General features: G+C 41.9%; 2 protein-coding genes across 5 annotated transcripts in view; one reads left to right on the top strand and one right to left on the bottom strand.

The window, feature by feature from the left end:
* LOC115238244 (protein dachsous) overlaps positions 1–18,769 on the bottom strand; it is a 310,168-nt gene that overhangs the window by 4,666 nt on the left and 286,733 nt on the right. The window contains exons 9-15 of the mRNA XM_029811895.1: positions 15,948–16,614; positions 15,518–15,868; positions 13,017–13,343; positions 12,482–12,926; positions 8,777–9,722; positions 8,120–8,405; positions 1,552–1,848 (exon numbers count right to left, since the gene is read on the bottom strand). Of these exons, the coding sequence (XP_029667755.1) occupies positions 1,552–1,848; positions 8,120–8,405; positions 8,777–9,722; positions 12,482–12,926; positions 13,017–13,343; positions 15,518–15,868; positions 15,948–16,614 (3,319 nt within the window). The remainder of the gene's footprint in view (positions 1–1,551; positions 1,849–8,119; positions 8,406–8,776; positions 9,723–12,481; positions 12,927–13,016; positions 13,344–15,517; positions 15,869–15,947; positions 16,615–18,769) is intronic.
* LOC115238243 (deoxynucleoside kinase-like) lies at positions 6,432–8,545 on the top strand. Of its 4 annotated transcripts, none has more exons than XR_003884472.1 (5): positions 6,443–6,750; positions 6,945–7,147; positions 7,315–7,564; positions 7,649–8,004; positions 8,086–8,545. XR_003884472.1 is itself a non-coding variant. In XM_029811894.1 (5 exons), exons 2-4 carry the CDS (start codon positions 6,980–6,982, stop codon positions 7,936–7,938), a joined length of 708 nt encoding a protein of 235 aa, XP_029667754.1. In that variant the 5' UTR covers positions 6,443–6,750; positions 6,945–6,979; the 3' UTR covers positions 7,939–7,979; positions 8,086–8,545. The 4 variants fall into 4 exon arrangements, 3 of the variants coding, with proteins under 3 accessions (XP_029667753.1, XP_029667754.1, XP_029667752.1); XM_029811894.1 differs by having other exon boundaries at positions 7,649–7,979; XM_029811893.1 differs by having other exon boundaries at positions 6,432–6,750; positions 6,933–7,147; positions 7,649–8,545.

The raw sequence follows: 18,769 nt of genomic DNA on the forward strand, positions 1-18,769 counted from the left end.
GGAAAGAGCAACAAAGTATTTTCGATATATTTTGATGTTATAACTTTTACAATATCCATCTATAATGATCCCATTAACCGCCCAGGCGTTTCATTAACTTTCGCCAAAAATTCTCCGCTCGATCGTATCTGCGACCTACCAACCTGTGCCTGTCCTCGATAAAAAATGCTACATAGCTTTTCGTAACATAAGAGACGAAGCGCGAGATGAGCTGGAAAGGAGAGAAGGATGCAAATTCGCGGCTTGTCGCCGTACGAGCTCCTGTTTGAATCCTTTCCACATCCACCACCTGCCAATCTATCTTTACCTGTTGTCCTATCTCTCCGCCACTCAACCAAACACCATTAGGCGCGGATCTATGTATTTTTAACAAGTTTCGGAGAGAATTCTTTCGTGAAATTGGCGATCTCAGTCTGCGAATAGCGAACTCGGCTTTTCGGCTGCTTCGCAATCAGTGTCTTCGCATTTATTTATGTGCGAAGAGTTCGTAATCCTCCTTAGTTCTTTCACTCCATCCATACCATTCTCTTTCTCCATGATTCCCGCTCTCCGCCCTGTCCTGCCGATCTCGCATTCTCTTTCTCTGTCTTTATCTCTCTCCTTCTCTCTTCTTTCACCTTCTTCCCAATACACTGTATCTTTTTCTCTCTCGCATTCGAGCAGCTAACTTTTCATCGGTCTTCCTTGTACCCGTCTTCTTTTTCGGCCTCTCTCTTTTCTCCTCTCATCTCTCACCCGCGCGCCGCTCTTTCTCGCGCGCTTTATCTCGGCGCGGTGTCAATTCGAGTTTGGAACACGGACAACAGGACAACGCGTGTCTACTAAAAACCAGTTTTTAAACGCGCGTTTATTTCGCGCCGAGGAGCCCGTCTGTATCTTCCCGTCTCCTCTTTCCTTATTTCTTTGTGCCTCTATACTATATTCAACGGGATGCTAACATCGAAGCATCGTCTAGCGGTGAATTCGCGACCGATAACAATCTCACGGTATACTATAACGATAATAAATATCAATTAATGATAGAACCGCAATTTTGTCATGTAGATGTCAACTTTGCACGCGTAAACTATAGAAACAATATACAATAAATAAATGGCTTACCTACAAGTCTAAATGAGATATACATTAAAATCGTCGGAATTTTCACCACGTAATTTGTATAAACGGATCATTAACGAACAAAGGTTAGTATACTTTAATAACCGCGGTATATTCGCGATGAGCCATAAGAGATTCGCGATGCTTCGAAGACGCGGCAACAAAACAGCGAAACCGGCGAAGGATCTCATATGTCGCCGTTCCGTAACGCTCGTCCCGCGATTCCGTCCTACGCTACCGCTTCACGGAACAACCGATCTCGCAATCTCAGGAACGATCGTTCCTCAATAAATCAAAGGATTATCACCTGCTCGCTGAAGCGAACGCTACGCGATAACCACCGCGACGATCGCGTCCGATCATCGTCAAAGTTTTCGATCGCGAATTCGCCTGCTACCTGCCTCGCTCTCATTCATCTCGGACAGAAAGGGCAGAATCGTCTTCGATATATACCTGAGAGGACAGCCACGTAGACAGCCTGTTCGAATCGCGGCGCGTTGTCGTTGAGATCGGTCACACGAACGGTGAGGTCGGTCGTCGCCTCGTGAATTCCATCGCTGGCAATCACTTGAAGACTATACTCGGACCGCGTCTCGGCATCCAGACGCTTCCGTAGTACGACCTTGCCGCCATATCGGTCGATGCTGAAGGGTCCCGGACTCGTCAAGTTGCCGAACCGATACGTCAACACCGGCGAACTGTCAACGTCGTTCGCCGTGATGGTCGTTAGTACAGTTCCCATGGCCGTACCTAAAATTTAAAAAGATACAATTTTAGCGAATTTATAATAAATATCTATTCCTGCGCTAATATAATAATATTAAATTAAGAAATAAATACATCTATCATTAATTAATATCTATCACTATTGTCACTATTATCTATCATCTTATTGCTGCAACAATTGAATAATCGCAAGGGCTATTTTAATGTTTAATAGCGTGCAGAATTGATAAAATGTGCTTGAAAATGAAGAAAGCTGGATCTCGAGCACAATAAAAGGCGACAGTTTTATCGCTCTAAATTGCGATACACGCGGTTGCTACTGACGAATTGCATCATTATGCATAAAAGTGCCATTGATTTCGTTCTTTTGTCCTCATCGCGAAAGCACTTTGTCACCGAGAAACGATCGTGCCCGATACATAAATGACGCGAACGTGTAGCCTACGGATCAGGGCGTGCTCTTCCGCGAAGTTAAAGACACTTCAAGGGGGTCGTGCTTAAAATGCATTGAATCCGTACTATCGAATCGTTTTATCTTGGTCGTGCTAAGAAGAAGCAGTCGAACGAATCCGCCTGAAGAAACGAATGAGCTTCTTCATTCGCGAGAGACGATCGGATCACACAGCCGCCGTGAGTGAAATTATACAATATCATCTCGTCCTCGAAGAAATTGAAAACCGTAACGCGGGAACTAATTTGCGAGCACAAAGTACGCGAAGTACTTGCAATATGCGAAACGCAATTCGTTTCGCGAATGCACCTCTGATCGCGCCTGGACGCAATTTGTCCTGAAATATGAATTTATATCTTCTCATAAGTTATCTTGATACATATAACCGCAATCGAACAATCTTTTTTTCCGAACGATGCCACTCGCATTCTGCTCGCTCTTCCAATATCTCTACTATTGCTCTTCTATCATGCTCAAAATAAATCAATGTCCCGATATGCGAAGTGTAAAAAAACAAACATACCCACTTAGTGCTTTTATAGAAATATAAAAAAAAATGATACGGGATAAGCAAATAAATGTATTCTATAATATATAGCTTTCAACAATTCAGAAGAAATTCTTCGGCTTCCTAAAAGATAAACGGTACGCGAATGGTACGTAGTTAGGAAGAGGTATATCATCAGAGACCGGACTTTGATTCCACGACTGAGCCAGGTGATATACGTCGGGCATAGCAACACCTGCGGCAGTAAAAGAATTATTCTGTACCGGCGCGCGATGTATTCGAGGGGGCTAGCATGAGGGCTAGCTGGAGCACGCGGCTGCGACCGCTCGTAAATTTCACGAGAGATCGTTAAAGTCGTGTAAATCGGTTTCCGGAGCGATCCCGCCGTCTACAAATGCGAATATGCGCGCGCGACATGACTCTGTTATAGCTTCAACTCTCTGTTATCTCAGACTTGATAAGTCGGAAGCAGAAATTGTGGAGTGTGCAATTGTTAGAACAATTAAGCGGAAAAAAATTCAACGGGATATGTAAATATTTTAATAGCATCAAAGACAAAGAAGATTTAAAAATAAAGAACAAGTATTGAAACTTTTTCTCACAAAATTATTATAGCAGACAAATGTTACGTATAACATATTGTTGCATTTTAAATCTGATTCATTATCTATATATCGAGATAACGTTTATTATCTCGGATGTTCTTCGTATTTCATGAATTGAATCTAAACATGTACAGTGTCCGGCAACATTATGTTCCTTGTACGGAAAACATGCTCGTCGGTGGTCTACTATTGTTTCTCGATTTCTCGTGTCAGTGCCACTTTCGGAATCGACTCGATCGACGCTGTCGATTAAATCCTCCCACAAATGTACACATGGCCGCATACAAAGGCCTTATGAGAGCAGAGGGCCCATCCAACATCGATGAACCGCGCCCCCTGGTTTGAATGATAATTACATCCTTTATTCCTACCACAGTAATTACAAACGTTTACCATAGGACGAGCAGGCTGCATTAAAAACACGACTCGTACGGATTAAACGTAATCGTTATCGTGAAAAGATGCGAGCTCTATATCTATAACGAGAACATGGATTACTTCGGTTGAACTGTTTTATGCTGAGCTGTGCTATCAATTAGCAATTTATAGGCATAAATCATTACGTGAGAACGGCAGGTTGCGATTACCGTAAAGATGCAATAAGAAATGTTTTGCTACAAGATGTTAAAGCAGGCTCATTATCTCGTCACGTCTCGCGTTACGATCACGATGATACATATTTCTATCAAATTTGCTTTGAATACAGCAAAACACATTAGCCACGTAACCGCGGCATGGTCGAAGAGATATTCACACAGAAATTGAAAGCGTATATATGTAGGGATCATAAATGGCCTATGAAAAGTTTATTATCTCTAGCAAAGCGATATCTCTACGATATAATTTCTTTACTGTCGCACTTGCAATTGTAAGATGCCAACGGGCTTCCAAAGGAGTGCAACGTTAAATAAATTTTGCCTGACGCGACGTCGCGTGTGTGTTAACGTGATGTGGCAGTCTCGTTTACACCGAGGCTGAAGAGTTTTACGGCGATACAAATTAGATAGTAATCTCGTATTATGCCATTACGAGCGCCAGTATGTGCCTACGATCTTCGTGTTGGACGTTCTCGAAAGAAGAAGAAGAAGAAATAGCAGCGCAGCAATAGTGGTAGCAAGGGAAAGCAAAGATGAAAACAAAAATGCAATCGCAATAAAAGATCCAAGAAATCTCTTATTAAATCGCGTCGTCTTCCAACGATTGCTAGAACGTGCGTAACTTGCCACCTGCTCGCTATTGGAAATTCCATCCGATAGGAGAAGAAACGGATCCATAAGAAAAGAAGGAAACGACCCGCTCGAGGCATCATCGAAACCATCGCATCGCAGCCTTCGTTTATTCGACGATGCGGTTGAATTTACTCGATCACCACTCGTTTTTCGTCGCGTCATCTTCGTTGACTAGCTGCCGACCGATGGCGATCGAAAGAAAATTCACAGGAGACGAGACGAGACCTTCTTTTTCTGCGCCTCGAGAAGTGGTAGCGCGAGGTTGGCGCTTGTACGTCAAACTCGCGGCCACCTCAGTCCTGCGTGCCGTTCCATTGAATCGTATCTGTCAATGGGGAACAATATGATGACGCGAGAAAGGCCGAAGAGGAAGAGGGCTCGTGTGCCGAGAACAGAGAAAAAGAGAGAGAAAGAAGCCGAGCCACCGAACGCGCGCTTCGGCAGCCTCGCTTAAGTTATGCAGATTGTCCCGAACAGTTGGACTTTAATGCCGGCATAAATCCTTTGCCACTTAACTTTATACTTGGAGAGTAGAATGCGTTCCCGCCCTCTCAATGCAGTTGAGTCCCTCTCTTCCACTGCCTTCTCTCGCTTTCGCGCTCTTCATCGATTCATCTTCACCATCGTTTATTTGTTGTGAGACACCCTGTATATATCATTCTCCAAATGTTGAATTCTCTTTTCGTTGCAAATCAAAATTTTATTTGGAATGTAAAGTACGTCTACCTTCTGCTAAAAATACTAATCTATATATAGACTTGACTGCATTTATGATTCAAACTATGTATTATATTTCTTGAACATAATTTTTGTATACCCAGATTTATTTAAAATTAACTTAAAATGTAATTTAGATTTATAATATTTGATAATTTAGCATTAATTTTATATATATATATAATGTTGTTTTGTTTATAATCTTCGGTTCTTATTCGGTCCTAGTTATTCATTTGGATGTCTTTATACAGATGATGGCATGATCTCAGAGTACCAATAGCGTCGCGATATCAATAAATGCATTTTTCTTCCTTCTTTTTCCTTTTCTCATACACTGGCATTTCATGCAGCTCCACTGCCTCTCCTTCTATCGTCGCACGTGGGCGACCTTGAGAGGAGTGAACCCATCATGGAACCCGTTGCATTTCGAGGGGGAATCGCGGGGGTAGACATTCGAGAGCCAACGACTAAAATGAAACTCAAGCTATCGTCATCGTGGGTGAAATCCTACCTGATATTGCCGACAGGATTATCATAGATACTGCTATGCTACTGTCGTTGGCACCAAGTGTCTTAACGAGTCTCTTGCTATTCCACATTCATAATGTGATTGCCTTTGATAGATTCAGATGAGCAATTCACATTACCGTACACTAAGAATAGTTTGAGATTATAACATCATTTTGCGATGATCTACGATTAAAAAGAAATATCTTGAATATTTGGATACTACTCTCCGTAATATTCGTAAGGCAATATAATAAAATTTAAAAAATTCATTAATGAGATTAATTAAATAGCGCAAGTATAAAATTTGGTATAGGTATCATATCTCCGCAATTTAATAAATTTAGAATTTATGAATTTATATTAAATGTAATCCGTTTTCTCTAACATATATTCAGATATGTATATCCAACTTACTAAACGATTGTAACACATTTTCTATTGAATTATTTAAGATTTAATACTAGATGGTTCACGGCATTTCCTCGAGACTTTTCATCTGTATATTTAAGTTTCCCGCGAATATAGCTACGCAAGCGCACAGTTGACCGCGCCTTTCGCATTATCGAACAGATGTCAAACAGGTTTTTCATGTGACGCACAAACATGGCGATGTATACTTTTGGCGGGAAACACATTCCTCGTCCAGTAGTCCAGATCCAGCATGTGTTATGTATGGCAGTGCATCGACATCAGTCTACACCAGTCAACATTAGTCGATTTGCATGGTCACAATACGTATTTTTCGAACAGTTTTATAGTGTTACGTGACGAATATATATGATAATACAAAGGATATATAAGAGACAACTGTATTTCTCTAACCTCAAGAAATTCTTGCAAGTGGTCTATGTAAATCGATAACAGACAATAAACCGGATATAGTTATCATCAAGATAATTACCATAGGTACTATTTTACTTATGATATTCGAATAATTTGCATCTCGTGATAATTTAATGAGTATGATAGCAATAAGTATGAAAACTTATATTTATTATATGCAAAAATAATAAAATTGTTCAATAAGCTGATAATTTCTTAAAATAATTCGATTATTAATTGATATTGATGCAACTAGTTTATATTAGGTTTGTATATAGGTTCAGGAAGACGCTGCTCTATTTGTATCAAGATAATGGCCTCCCCACGAAAATTCTACAACAATCCATTTACAATCTGTATAGAAGGAAATATTGGAAGTGGTAAAACAACATTTTTGAATCACTTCCAAAACTTTAACAATGCTACAATTTTACAAGAACCAGTGGATTTATGGCGAAATGTGGCTGGAGTAAATTTGCTGGTAAGTTTTTCAGCTGTAACAGCATTTGAGATATATCTTAAATTAAAATGTCACAGCAGATATATATGACAGAACCATATAGTTTTAAAAAATTTAATATAATTACTGAAAAAAATATTTTTACATGTCATACTGATACTAAAAGAAAAGCTATATACTGCTTTTAGGATCTCTTGTACAAGGACCCAATAAATTATGCCTTTATATTTCAATCGTATGCTCAATTAACTAGGCTAAAATTACACACTATGAGCACACTGTCGCCCTATAAAGTTATGGAAAGATCCATATTTGGTGCAAGATGCTTTTTAGAAAATATGAAACGTACAAAGATGATACAAGATGTAGAGGTGGTAATTTTAGAAAAATGGTATGATTGGTGTATGGAAAACACTAATATAAGAGCAGACTTAATAGGTGCATACATTTGTTTACTAAAGCAAAGAAAATATCTTTTTTATCTTTATATTAAATAATATTTTGATTATATTTGCAATTTAGTATATCTAAGAACTACGCCAGAAGTTGTGTATCAAAGAATGCAGGCACGTGGACGCAAAGAAGAAGACCCTGTATCGTTAGAATATCTAAGACAAATCCACGAAATTCACGATGACTGGCTCTATAGGCAAACTTTATTCTCTTTACCAGCGCCGGTTATGATTATAGATGGTGACAAAAGTCTCGAGGAAATGGTGCCACAATTTGAAAAATGCAAAGATCGGATACTTAAAGAGAAAACTGGCACATCAAACACTACAAGCTCGATAATTCTAAATACTAAAGCATAATAATATAATGCCTTGAACTTGACGAACACAATTTGAATATTGTACTTATTTAATAGATGATTATACGTAATTCTCGTAATAATATGCACGTAAATTTTTCGCGCATATTATATTCTGATATTTTAAAAAGTATATTTAAAATTCCAGGTTTAATATTATAATATTAGTTTTTATGACTTACCTTCAGAGATTGAAATGACACTGTGTTTTGGAAAGGTGGGCTGATTGTCATTGACATCGATTATCCGCACGCTCAATGCAGCCGTGCCGGTTAATTGTGGATTCCCTTGGTCGGTTGCGATGATAGTTAGCCTATATTTTTCACGGACTTCACGATCTAGGACTATATTGGTTCTTACGACTCCACTATACGGCGGACTTATGGTGAAAGCATTATCCGGATTACCGTCCACAATATGATATAAGATTCTACTGTTCAGACCTTGATCAGCGTCATTTGCTGAAAGCTACGGCAGCAAATATTGACGAATGTAAAGATGTGTATATCCAGTTGTATACATTTTTATATCGGTATATTCTATATTTTTATATCTTTATTAATGTACTATAAAATATATAAAGAAAATACAAATATCCGATATTTGAATGATTCTGTCTTACGTATCTACTTATATATATTAAGATATTTTCTTTTATATGACTCGAAAATTTATATATATATGTTCATAAAAATTTACGCAAGAATTTCATGAATAGTAAATAAAGATGATAGTGTTTATTAGTATTGCTTTACATTTTTACTTTAATGCTTAATTGAAAAAAGCCATATAATGCACCAAATATAAAGAACGATTCTGTAAGATCTTATGAAACTTACCTTCACGACAAAGTCTCCTTTGGCGTTGCCTTCAAGCACAGTAGCCGAGTATTGCGTTTGCGTGAAGATCGGCGGATTATCGTTGACATCGGACAATCTGACAATTACCTTGACGTACGCCTCTAGGATGTCTGGTCCCGCCGTTTTTGCCATGATATTGAGTATGTGCCTCGAGCTTTCTCTAGGCTCCTTCGGCTGCTGATTTTCTAGAGATCTTCCCCACGAATTGGTGCGCGTCGCTTCGTCCGGCAAGTCGTCGCTAGGCTTCACCGTTAGATCGTTCCAGAGCTCCGCATCGAGTCTCGTAGGATTATTGACGCGCAACAAACCGGTACCTGCATCGATCGCGAAGGTGTCGAAGTCATTTCCTGATACGATCGAATAGGATACATGCTGTCTTCTGCCATCGGTGCGCACTGCGGTGATCTGAACAATCTCTGTGCCGGCCGCGGAGTTCTCTTGAACAACGACGTTGTACGTATCATTCTGAAATTTGAGGGCTGGCGCTAGATCTGCGAAATCGCCGATTTGGAGCTCGATTAAACCTTTGGCGCTCTTTGGCGGGTTTCCTTTGTCTCTGGCTAATATCTCCAGGTGATAGATTTTGCCGTTGTCTTGTGACAGCGATAGGCTCGCTGTTATTTCGCCGGTGCTGGGATGTATCCGAAACTTTGGCTTTTCCTGCTCTTGCAGAAACGAGTACACGATATCTCCATTGGCACCATCGTCGGCGTCGTTGGCCGATACCCGTAGAATATTCTGACCGGGCTGTATACCACTAGACACACGCGTCCGAAAAGGATATTCCTCAAAAACTGGCGCGTTATCGTTCACGTCGCTGACGTTGATCTCAACGATAATCGAAGTGCTCTTCGCATCGTACTTTCCACTGTCTGTAGCGACTACATGAAAGGTGTAGCTGTTTTGGCGTTCGCGGTCCAGTGAACTATATCGAACAAGAAAAAAATAAAAATTAATTATTATAAAAAATGAATGATAAAAATTAAATTAAAGAAATTATATAATTTAGTAAGAAAAAATATTGCAATAATTTATTTTTTCTAAAGTTTTACTTTATCTGACATTTCAAGAAAATACATTAAATCAATATCAATAGTTCGTTATTTATTAATAAGAGTAATGATAATTATGTTATTTTAATGATGTATTGTATTCGGAAAAAGTTTATAGGCCATTTTTACTAGCCAGTATTTATCAGAATCATTTATTAAAACTAATTCGCGGATATTTCGCAAAAACTGTATCTGAAAACAATGTTATTATAAAGTTACGCGCAATCGGCGAGCAAGAGAAGTTCCCAGAGCGGCTTCGCGATGCAACGTAACGCTCGCAATAACTCTTAATAAGCGTGGGATAATGATCGGACGCCGGTAGTGCACAAGTTCGATACGCTTATTTACGATTGCGCGAAGCGAACTACTCCACTGCTTTATCTTTCGCCGTTTCTCTCAACGTGCAGAGCATGCAGTTTTGCAAATCTCTATCCAAACAGAATAATAGTTGCACAAAGAACATCTTATTGTTAACTGAAAATAAATCTTTCAAAAAATAGAAGACAATTTTGAAAATGTCACATGCATTATATCATTCAAATAGTAAATAAGCCAAATATATACATAAGGATCTTTATATATGAAAGAAATGTAGAAATAGAGGAGTGTGTCCTATTAGATCGCAAAAGTGATTTATACTCCAATTATCTGCACGAGATCAGCGAGATCGGTTGACACGTCATCTCCGGTATCGTCTCGTCGTCCTTGCCACCGGTTCGCGCTATTTATCGAGTCATTTTAAAGAGGACTGGTCCTCGTTTGACCCGCACCTGTATCTACCGGGTGGTCCAAGAATGAAAAAGGGAAAAATGTTTCGTACACCTTCTTCTCGTGCCGCAGAGCGGCTGGCTTCCAAAGGTAACAGGGACGACCGTTGTGCAGTAAGAACAACAGCAACAAGGCGACACGAAAGCCGGGTCCGCGGCTACTGATCGGAGGAAGAGAATACTAAACACAGAAGGAGAAGGGAAGAGAAGAGAAAGAGAAACAGAGATGACCGCATTCAAAAAGAGCGAAGAGAAACGATGAAGGAGGGAGAAATACACGCACGACGAAAGAGCGGCCCGAGCGAGATCTGGTTTTGCATATCAGACATTTTGCCGGCTGAAATAATGCATTGAAATGCCACATGGCATCTCGCTGAAATGACACACGGCTGTCGCGATGCAAAAGTATGCGACCGCTTTCCCCTGCGCTTCTTCTCATGGCTACCGACACTCCCAGTATCGTCGAGCAGCTTCTCTCGTTCCTCCACGATTTAGTGCTCCTACCCTCTCTTCCTACGTTCGCTACGCTAGTTCGCTCATCTCTGGGTAAACGAGAGCAAAAGTGGTAAAAAGTGAAAGTAGAAACGATAAGAATCACGTAAACCACGGCTGCAGTCAATGAAAATTGTACTGTAATAGTAAATCAAGATCGAAGACCAATTGGCGACTGAGAATTAAAGTGCGAATAGTCAATCATAGCGATGTTGGATGTAATGTCGGCGCCATGAGTGTTTATGGCGGTTATATTGATATATAATGCAACAAGCAAATTGCATGTATATTCCTGGCGTGGGAGTGTTTTACTCGGTCACTTTGAGAGGTTGATTGATCGAGGAGAGAAAGGAGATGTCAGACGGTGACATGGAAAGACGTCTTCTAATCACTACGGAACTATCATCATCCACTCATAAAAATTAATATTTTGTATAAAAAAAACTCGACTGATGAATTGAATTCTATTTCCACGAAGTTTGCGCATGCACAATTAGCTGTTGAGATCTTCCTTCACGAGATTTTCGTACGACATCTAAGATCGCATTGAACGATTAACATCGATTATGACGAACAACGATTAACGATTACATCGGTACGCTGGATTTCGCTCGGGATTAAGGTTCACAGCTTGCATCAAAATAATCCATTAATTAACAAACCACGACCTTGCTGTTTGGAAGGATGGACGGAAGCCACGGAAAGTCTTCGCTTTAATGACGTCCCGAGTATCAGTTTATTGCACATGTAATCATAAGAGATACACACACGGATCGAGAGGAACGAACGGACATAGCAAAGAGCGAACGTGCGGCGACAAAAGAGAGAGAGAGAGAAAGAGATGGGGAAAAAGGAAGAGCATCTTGGTTTGTGTCGACGGGTTATGCATACAGAATCGTTTAATCGGCCATAGAACGTCGTTCGTAAAGCGCATCGACTGACTTTATAATTTTACGACGTTCCTAGACCGCGCCGCTCCTTTCCTTTCTCCCCCACCTTAGAGAACGTCGAGCTTTTTTTGCTAAGAACCGTCTCCATGATCCTCTTTGTGTATGTGTGCGTCTCCACTTCCCATTTTACGACGCTACTACCGACCGCTAATATCCCCCTGGGTGATCCTAATCGGATGTGCAATAAAGGTCGCGGTAATTAACGCCAGGATGAAATTAGTCGGTTGGTAGCCAAGATCGCGCGCAAAGCAATACTCGCATATGGAAAAGAAAGGGAAAGAAAGCAAGAGAAGAAAAGAGATAAAATGAATGAGAAGGAAACTGAGATGGTCAGAAGGGAAAGGAAACGGCGAGAGTGACAGAAAGCGGAGAAAGAAAAGAAAATGTATGTAAAAAAGCGAACGATGAGACGTGTGCACTCACCCGGCCGTGGTAATAACACCGGTCAGGTTGTCGACCCTGAAGAGCCAGCTTGTCTCTTCGGCAATGGCATATGTGATCTTCCCGTTTACACCCTGGTCTGGATCTGTTGCCTTTACGGACATTACACTCGAATCTGGCGCAACGTCTTCCGAGATGGTTGTCACATATTTGGCGGGATAATAATTCGCCGGATAGTTTGACGATCCGTACGGAAAATTATTGTGCGCATGAGATTCGGTATACTGATTCTGTACGAAGGTCGGAGCGTTGTCGTTGATGTCCAGCACAATCACGGTGAGATTGCAACGCGCTTCTCGGCTGGGTCTTCCCTTGTCTTTGGCCGAAATCGTCAGCACATATTTGGATACGGTCTCGCGATCCAGATTTGACATCGACAATACACCGGTGGTTGGATCCAGAGTGAACTTGGCGCCGATATTGCCACCTGGAAAAGAGAATGTGAAATTTGAAGCTTAAACATTTATATTCTCATAATCGTGATTTCACACATTATGCATCTAATGGGATAACTCACCTACGATACTGTAGAAGATTTCGCCGTTCTTTTCCTCATCAAGATCAGTCGCGGCTATGGTGTGGATCACGGGAACTTCCTGGTTTTCTGGTACAGCAAGAGTATAACAGGAGCCTGGCCGAAATTCCGGATTGTTGTCGTTCTCATCCATCACAAACACCTCCAGAGTAGTGATGTCCAAAAGCTTGCTGGATCTCGCCAGAATAGAAACGGAATAACGCGCGACTTTCTCGCGATCCAGGGAACCTCGAAGAGTGACTACACCGCTAGGCGTAATGGCGAACTTGTTCGAGGCCACATCATTCGGAATCGTGAAGGTGACGTTACCTGTATAAAGCGAAATAAAAAATTTATTATTCACTATATAACAATATATAAAATTCGCAATCGTCTTCGCGAATCGGCAGATTTTTTTTTATAATAGAATATTATCGAAAAATCGTAGCGTCTGCAGATTTTCACGATTCGAGCGCGGAGACTTTAATGCATTCGATTCTCGAATTCCAGCACTTAGCGAGCCCATGCTCGTCGGATTTTTAGCCGGCTTAGAACAAAGGGATGCGACACACATACGTCCATTCGCAGCACGCTCGCGTTCGTGACCATCTTTCGTCGTGTTTCTAGTCCGGTAGCTTCGCGGCGAGACGTAGCTTCGCGTCACACGTACACACGTGAGGAATCGCCGTGTATGACGGTTATCGGTGTTGGTATGGGAGCTCCCGGTGATTTGCCTATGCGTACCGCGGCAAGCCGGCGACACGATGATATACGTGGCCATTGTTTCGCCTCGTCCTCTCTAATACCCTCTGATTCTCCACCCGCTCGCGCATACACTTTGCAACCTTCCCCTGTATACTACCGAGCACACAGCTAAGTCCCTCGGGATACGTAGGATCCATTGGCGGGGCGCGTTAATGCGCTACTCCGGTGTCGCGATAGATAAGCGCAAAACCAGAAGAGATACTCCATGTTGTCGGCTTCAGCGGCTACTAGTTTACCGTACGAGAAGCACAGACTCTTCCGCGCGATTTAACTGTTCATCAGACTCAAACCGGCTAGATCAAATCGCTCCCGTGTTGGGAATAAGTATGCGGATCTAGCGCGAAGAAATGATCCGCAAAATATGTACGTGTAACCATCATACGTGTGAGCTTGAAGATATATGCGTTTAGCGATCGCGTGGAATATTATCGTTTATCAGACATTCACGCAGCGTAATTGGCTTTTTGCTTATCACTAGTTTTTTCACATGATGAAAAATCTCATCAGGTGTTGGTACGAATACACGCGAGGCGCGATCATGTCGGATCGATATTTCCGGAATGAGCGACTTTCAAGTCGTATGATGATTTTTTTTATGATATTTATCGACTCACTATTTTCATATCTTACCTTCGAAACACAACTCGCCTTCTAGTCGGACGTTATTCGCCACAAAAATACTAATGTATGCCATGAATATGTTCAGTCACTTGTGAAACTCCCGCGACGATAATTAGCGCGAGTTGCCGCACGTCTCGCGAAAAATGACACGACTTGTGTCGTAAATAATGCGAACGAGCTCGCTCGCAAAAACTCGTTATCGCGTTTTCCGAAAGAGAAGAATCCGAGGACGTGTTCCCCGGGTCGATATTCTCCGAGACGAAGCCGTTGCGTCGGAATTTTCTCGGTAGAGACCTGTGCTCGTGATTTTTAAGACGATCGAGAAGAGAAACGAACAGAGGGGAAGAGTCACCGCAGCGGGGTATTCCGGAGCTTTACGTACGGACGGAACGCGTTGCCGACGATCCTCGAGAGAGCCCGAGCCGCGTGAGTCATTTCACTGAATTTACTATAATGCTCGGTACCCTGACCGGATTCAAGGCAATTATTCGAGGTATTTTCGTAGCAGGGCTTTCCTATTAACCGCGGTGAGAGTGTTCACGATTATGTTCGCCCTTGCGCGTACACGATTTGCGCGTGATATGTAGGTGGCGTGTACAGAGCGGCATCTTCGACATATACTATCTACATTGAAGACAGAGAAAGAAAGACAAAATCGCGATCGTCTGAATGCGAGTGAGACGACCGGGGAAGAGCGAGAGATAGCAGATTGTAATTTCAGCTGTGCACGCCATAAACGTCGCTAAATTGACAGCCCTATCTGCATCGCGCACCAGCGACTTTATGCGTGCACCACCGAAACAATGAGGATGAAGTATATAAAAGGAGCTTCTGTTTTCGATGCTTCCGCGCATCCTTATTACGCCTGCTATCGATAAGTTTCGGCCGCGTTTGTTCGCTTTGTTCCATGCGTTTACATTGCTTCAGATCTTAAATCGGAAAACCGCTTAATCTGGTCCGACGGTGTGGATGTCGTTAAACTAATGATAACTTTATATTCGGTCGTGACTATAAGTTGCGTAATGAAAGGTCGAGTTTCGTTAATTTAATTGACGTGTAACGGCAAAGACGTACGGGCAATTACAATAAAATGCTTATAGTTAAGTCTTTTTTCTTACCTTGATCCGCAACTGCTGGTCCTGCGACGCTCAATATGGACGTCCCAATGTGCAAATTTTCGGAAATCCTGGCGATGGGGTTGGGCAATAGTAACCGAGGAGGCCCGTTTATCTGCGTCGTCACAGGAATCAAACTCAACTTCAACACAGCCTTACGAGGCGGCGATCCGTGATCATTGGCCGTGATTTCGAGATCCGTGGATCTCGTGACGGGCTTCGCGAGGCTCACGATGCCCGACTCGTAGCCCACAGTAAAACGTGCCTCTTCATTGCCTGAAGTTATCACATAAGACACTCGACCGTTGTCACCAGAGTCCTTGTCTATGGCGACGACTCTTACCAGGCTCGCACCTAATGAAATATAAGAATTTTAATTAAACATCCTATTATGTATAGATTTGTAATACAGCTTGCGAGATATAACACTTACCTAGCGGAAGATTCGACGCGACGGCTATTTTGGTAGACTCTGGCGCGACGAAGACAGGATCATTGTCATTTTGATCAAGGACGATGATTCTTGCGGTGACCGTGGAGGCTAATTGCTCTCCTGGAGATGCGCGGTCCGATGCCTTGAGGATCAAAGTATAGTCCGCCCTTTCCTCTCTGTCCAGTTGCTTAGCTAGCGTCAGAGCACCCGTCAAAGAGTCCACAGCAAAACAGCCCTTCGATGGAAACTCATCTACGAGGCCGTACCTAAGATCGCCGTTCAAACCACTGTCCAAATCGCTAGCCGTGAGATTGTAAATGGTTGAGCCAATCGTCGCTCTTTCAGAGACGCGAATAGTTATCGGATCTTGTGGCCATCTCGGCGCATTGTCATTGGCATCCTCTATGACAATCTTTACGGAGACGGCGATACTTTGAGGATTCCCGATCGAGGTCGTGTCCAACGCACGGATCTCCAAGTAGTATTCACTTACGTTCTCGCGATCAAGGGAATGCGCGACCACTAGCTGGCCTGAGCTACGGTCGACGTCGAAAGCGGGAAACTCGCTGATCGGCGTCAGCGAGATCAAGGTGAAGGCCACACGACCCGCAGGACCCGCCCCCGACACCGACCCCACCGCATGCCCGATACTTGCATCCTCACGCACCTACATGCATTAAACGTATATTGTTTAATTTCCGTGTGATTATCTACCTTTCTGTATTTCTCAAATCTCTCGTAAAAATATTCTCTTTATTAAAGTTAACTTGTGTATTGAACAAGACTGATAATGAGTAGACAGAGATTTAGTAATCGAAATATGATAAAAATATTTATATATTCTAGAATATTTCTTTATTTGTATTTTATTTTTGCTTTTTTAAAAATATTATTATAACAGAAAAAAAATTAAATATAAAATATCGAGTTTTTGACAATTAATAATATTTAAAAAAAATATTAAATTATATATCAAGATTCTAATGAGTAATTGTAAAAAAAGGATTATACATAAATAGCATCTCTCCAGCAAAGTTAAAAACATTTCGGCGTATAAATGAATTCTACTAGATGATGAGATCGATGGTACTTACGTTAAAGGTAAGACTGCTGCTGGTGAAGGTTGGTCGATTATCTGCCAGTGCCAGAACTTCGACTCGCAACGCACGGATGCTGTGTCGCGGCAAATGCCCAGCATCGGTCGCTTTTACAGACACCCGGTATACGTTGCGCTCCTCGTGGTCAAGCACGGCCTTGGTCCTGATCATGCCGGTGATCGGGTCGATGGTGAAGACGTTGTAACCATCTGAATCTCGGTCTGAGATGAAAAACAGAATCAGATACCGATCGAAAATATACTCTAAGCGATAAAAATTCAAAGAGAACAAAATTAAAGAACTAGACGAGCTTTTTCGAAATTTAACGTGGAGTTAAATTAAGTATTAAGTTCGACATGGAATAGAAAAGTTATTCGATATATATGTTATTTACTCCAAAGAGAGAAGCATGTATGTGCGAAATAAATGTCGCGATAAAGCGCGGAATGAAATATGCTAGACTTGGACTAGAAAGGTACATCGCTCTACGATAATACAAGTCCCGAATAAGCGATGTTAATATTTAATCTTATGATCGAAATTTTTTTTTCGTTTGTCTTTTTATGTCTATAAATACACGCAATCGGGCAAATTCAATGCCGATTGTAATCGGCGTGGAATGGGCCGCGTGCGCATTCTTCATAGACGATGCGTTTCTAACAGATAACAACACGCCCGGCAAGAACGCTTGCGACTGCTTTTAAGACCGTGCATAATTGTTTCTGTAATTGCTGCTGGGTTATTAAAGTTTCAAAAAGTCTCGCCCTTCCACGAGAGACAAGAGAGAAAGCGAGAGAGAAAGAAAGATCGGTAAAAAACTAAGTCGGCGCTGTCTAATCTCCGGCACGTAAGTACTTCCTCGCTATTTCTCTATTATTCCCGACTCTCCGCAACTGCCGGCATTCTCGTAACGAAGCAACGCAATTATTGGCCGCGCGCGTATACACAACTACTATAATTATAATTTATATATTTTCTTACTGAGATATAATCATATATATTCGTAAGGCAAAAGCGCAGGTTCCTTCAATTAGGCGAGCAGAGCATAACCGATTAGTCACGCACAGCAATTAATAAGTAATCGAGATGGAATCGCTCTCTCTCTCTCTCTTGTGTATCAAGACATAACATCCGAAATAAATTAAATTAACATTAATAGTAATAGTCTTACCTTTCAAGATACTGTAGGTCACCGAAGCGTTCTCACCGAGATCCGTGTCCAGTGCTCGCACTCTGGCGACTTCCGTTCCCGGTGGTTGCTCCTCTCTAACGCTAACGTTCTCCCCTTGAGGATCGACGATTTCAGGCGAGTTGTCATTGACATCTAAAACCATGATCTTCAAAGGCACCCTGGCGGCCCTCGACGGTGTTCCTTGATCCCGCGCCTCCAGGACCAGCTCATGGACGTCTTTCGTTTCACGATCGAGCGGCTCGCGCGTGGTAATCTCGCCTGACGAGCAAAGAGAAACAGAAACAATTTATTTTTATTGCGTTGAGCAATCGGAACCCCTGTGCGGTAAGCGAATTATTAACGATCTATTAGCAATTTCTCGCAGTACTTAGCCGTAGGTAGCATCTATTTGCAACCGCTACGGAATATTTATGACCGCGCGACAAAAACCATCGTACTAGTCTGCCTCGATATTAGACGAGGAATCTAATGGATCTTAGACGCTGACTATGAGACCAATCTCGCGATTGAAATCGCGTAGCGAACGGAAGAGC

Source organism: Formica exsecta, unplaced genomic scaffold (assembly GCF_003651465.1).
Source record: "Formica exsecta isolate Colony F162 unplaced genomic scaffold, ASM365146v1 scaffold33, whole genome shotgun sequence".
Taxonomy (NCBI): Eukaryota; Metazoa; Arthropoda; class Insecta; order Hymenoptera; family Formicidae; genus Formica; species Formica exsecta.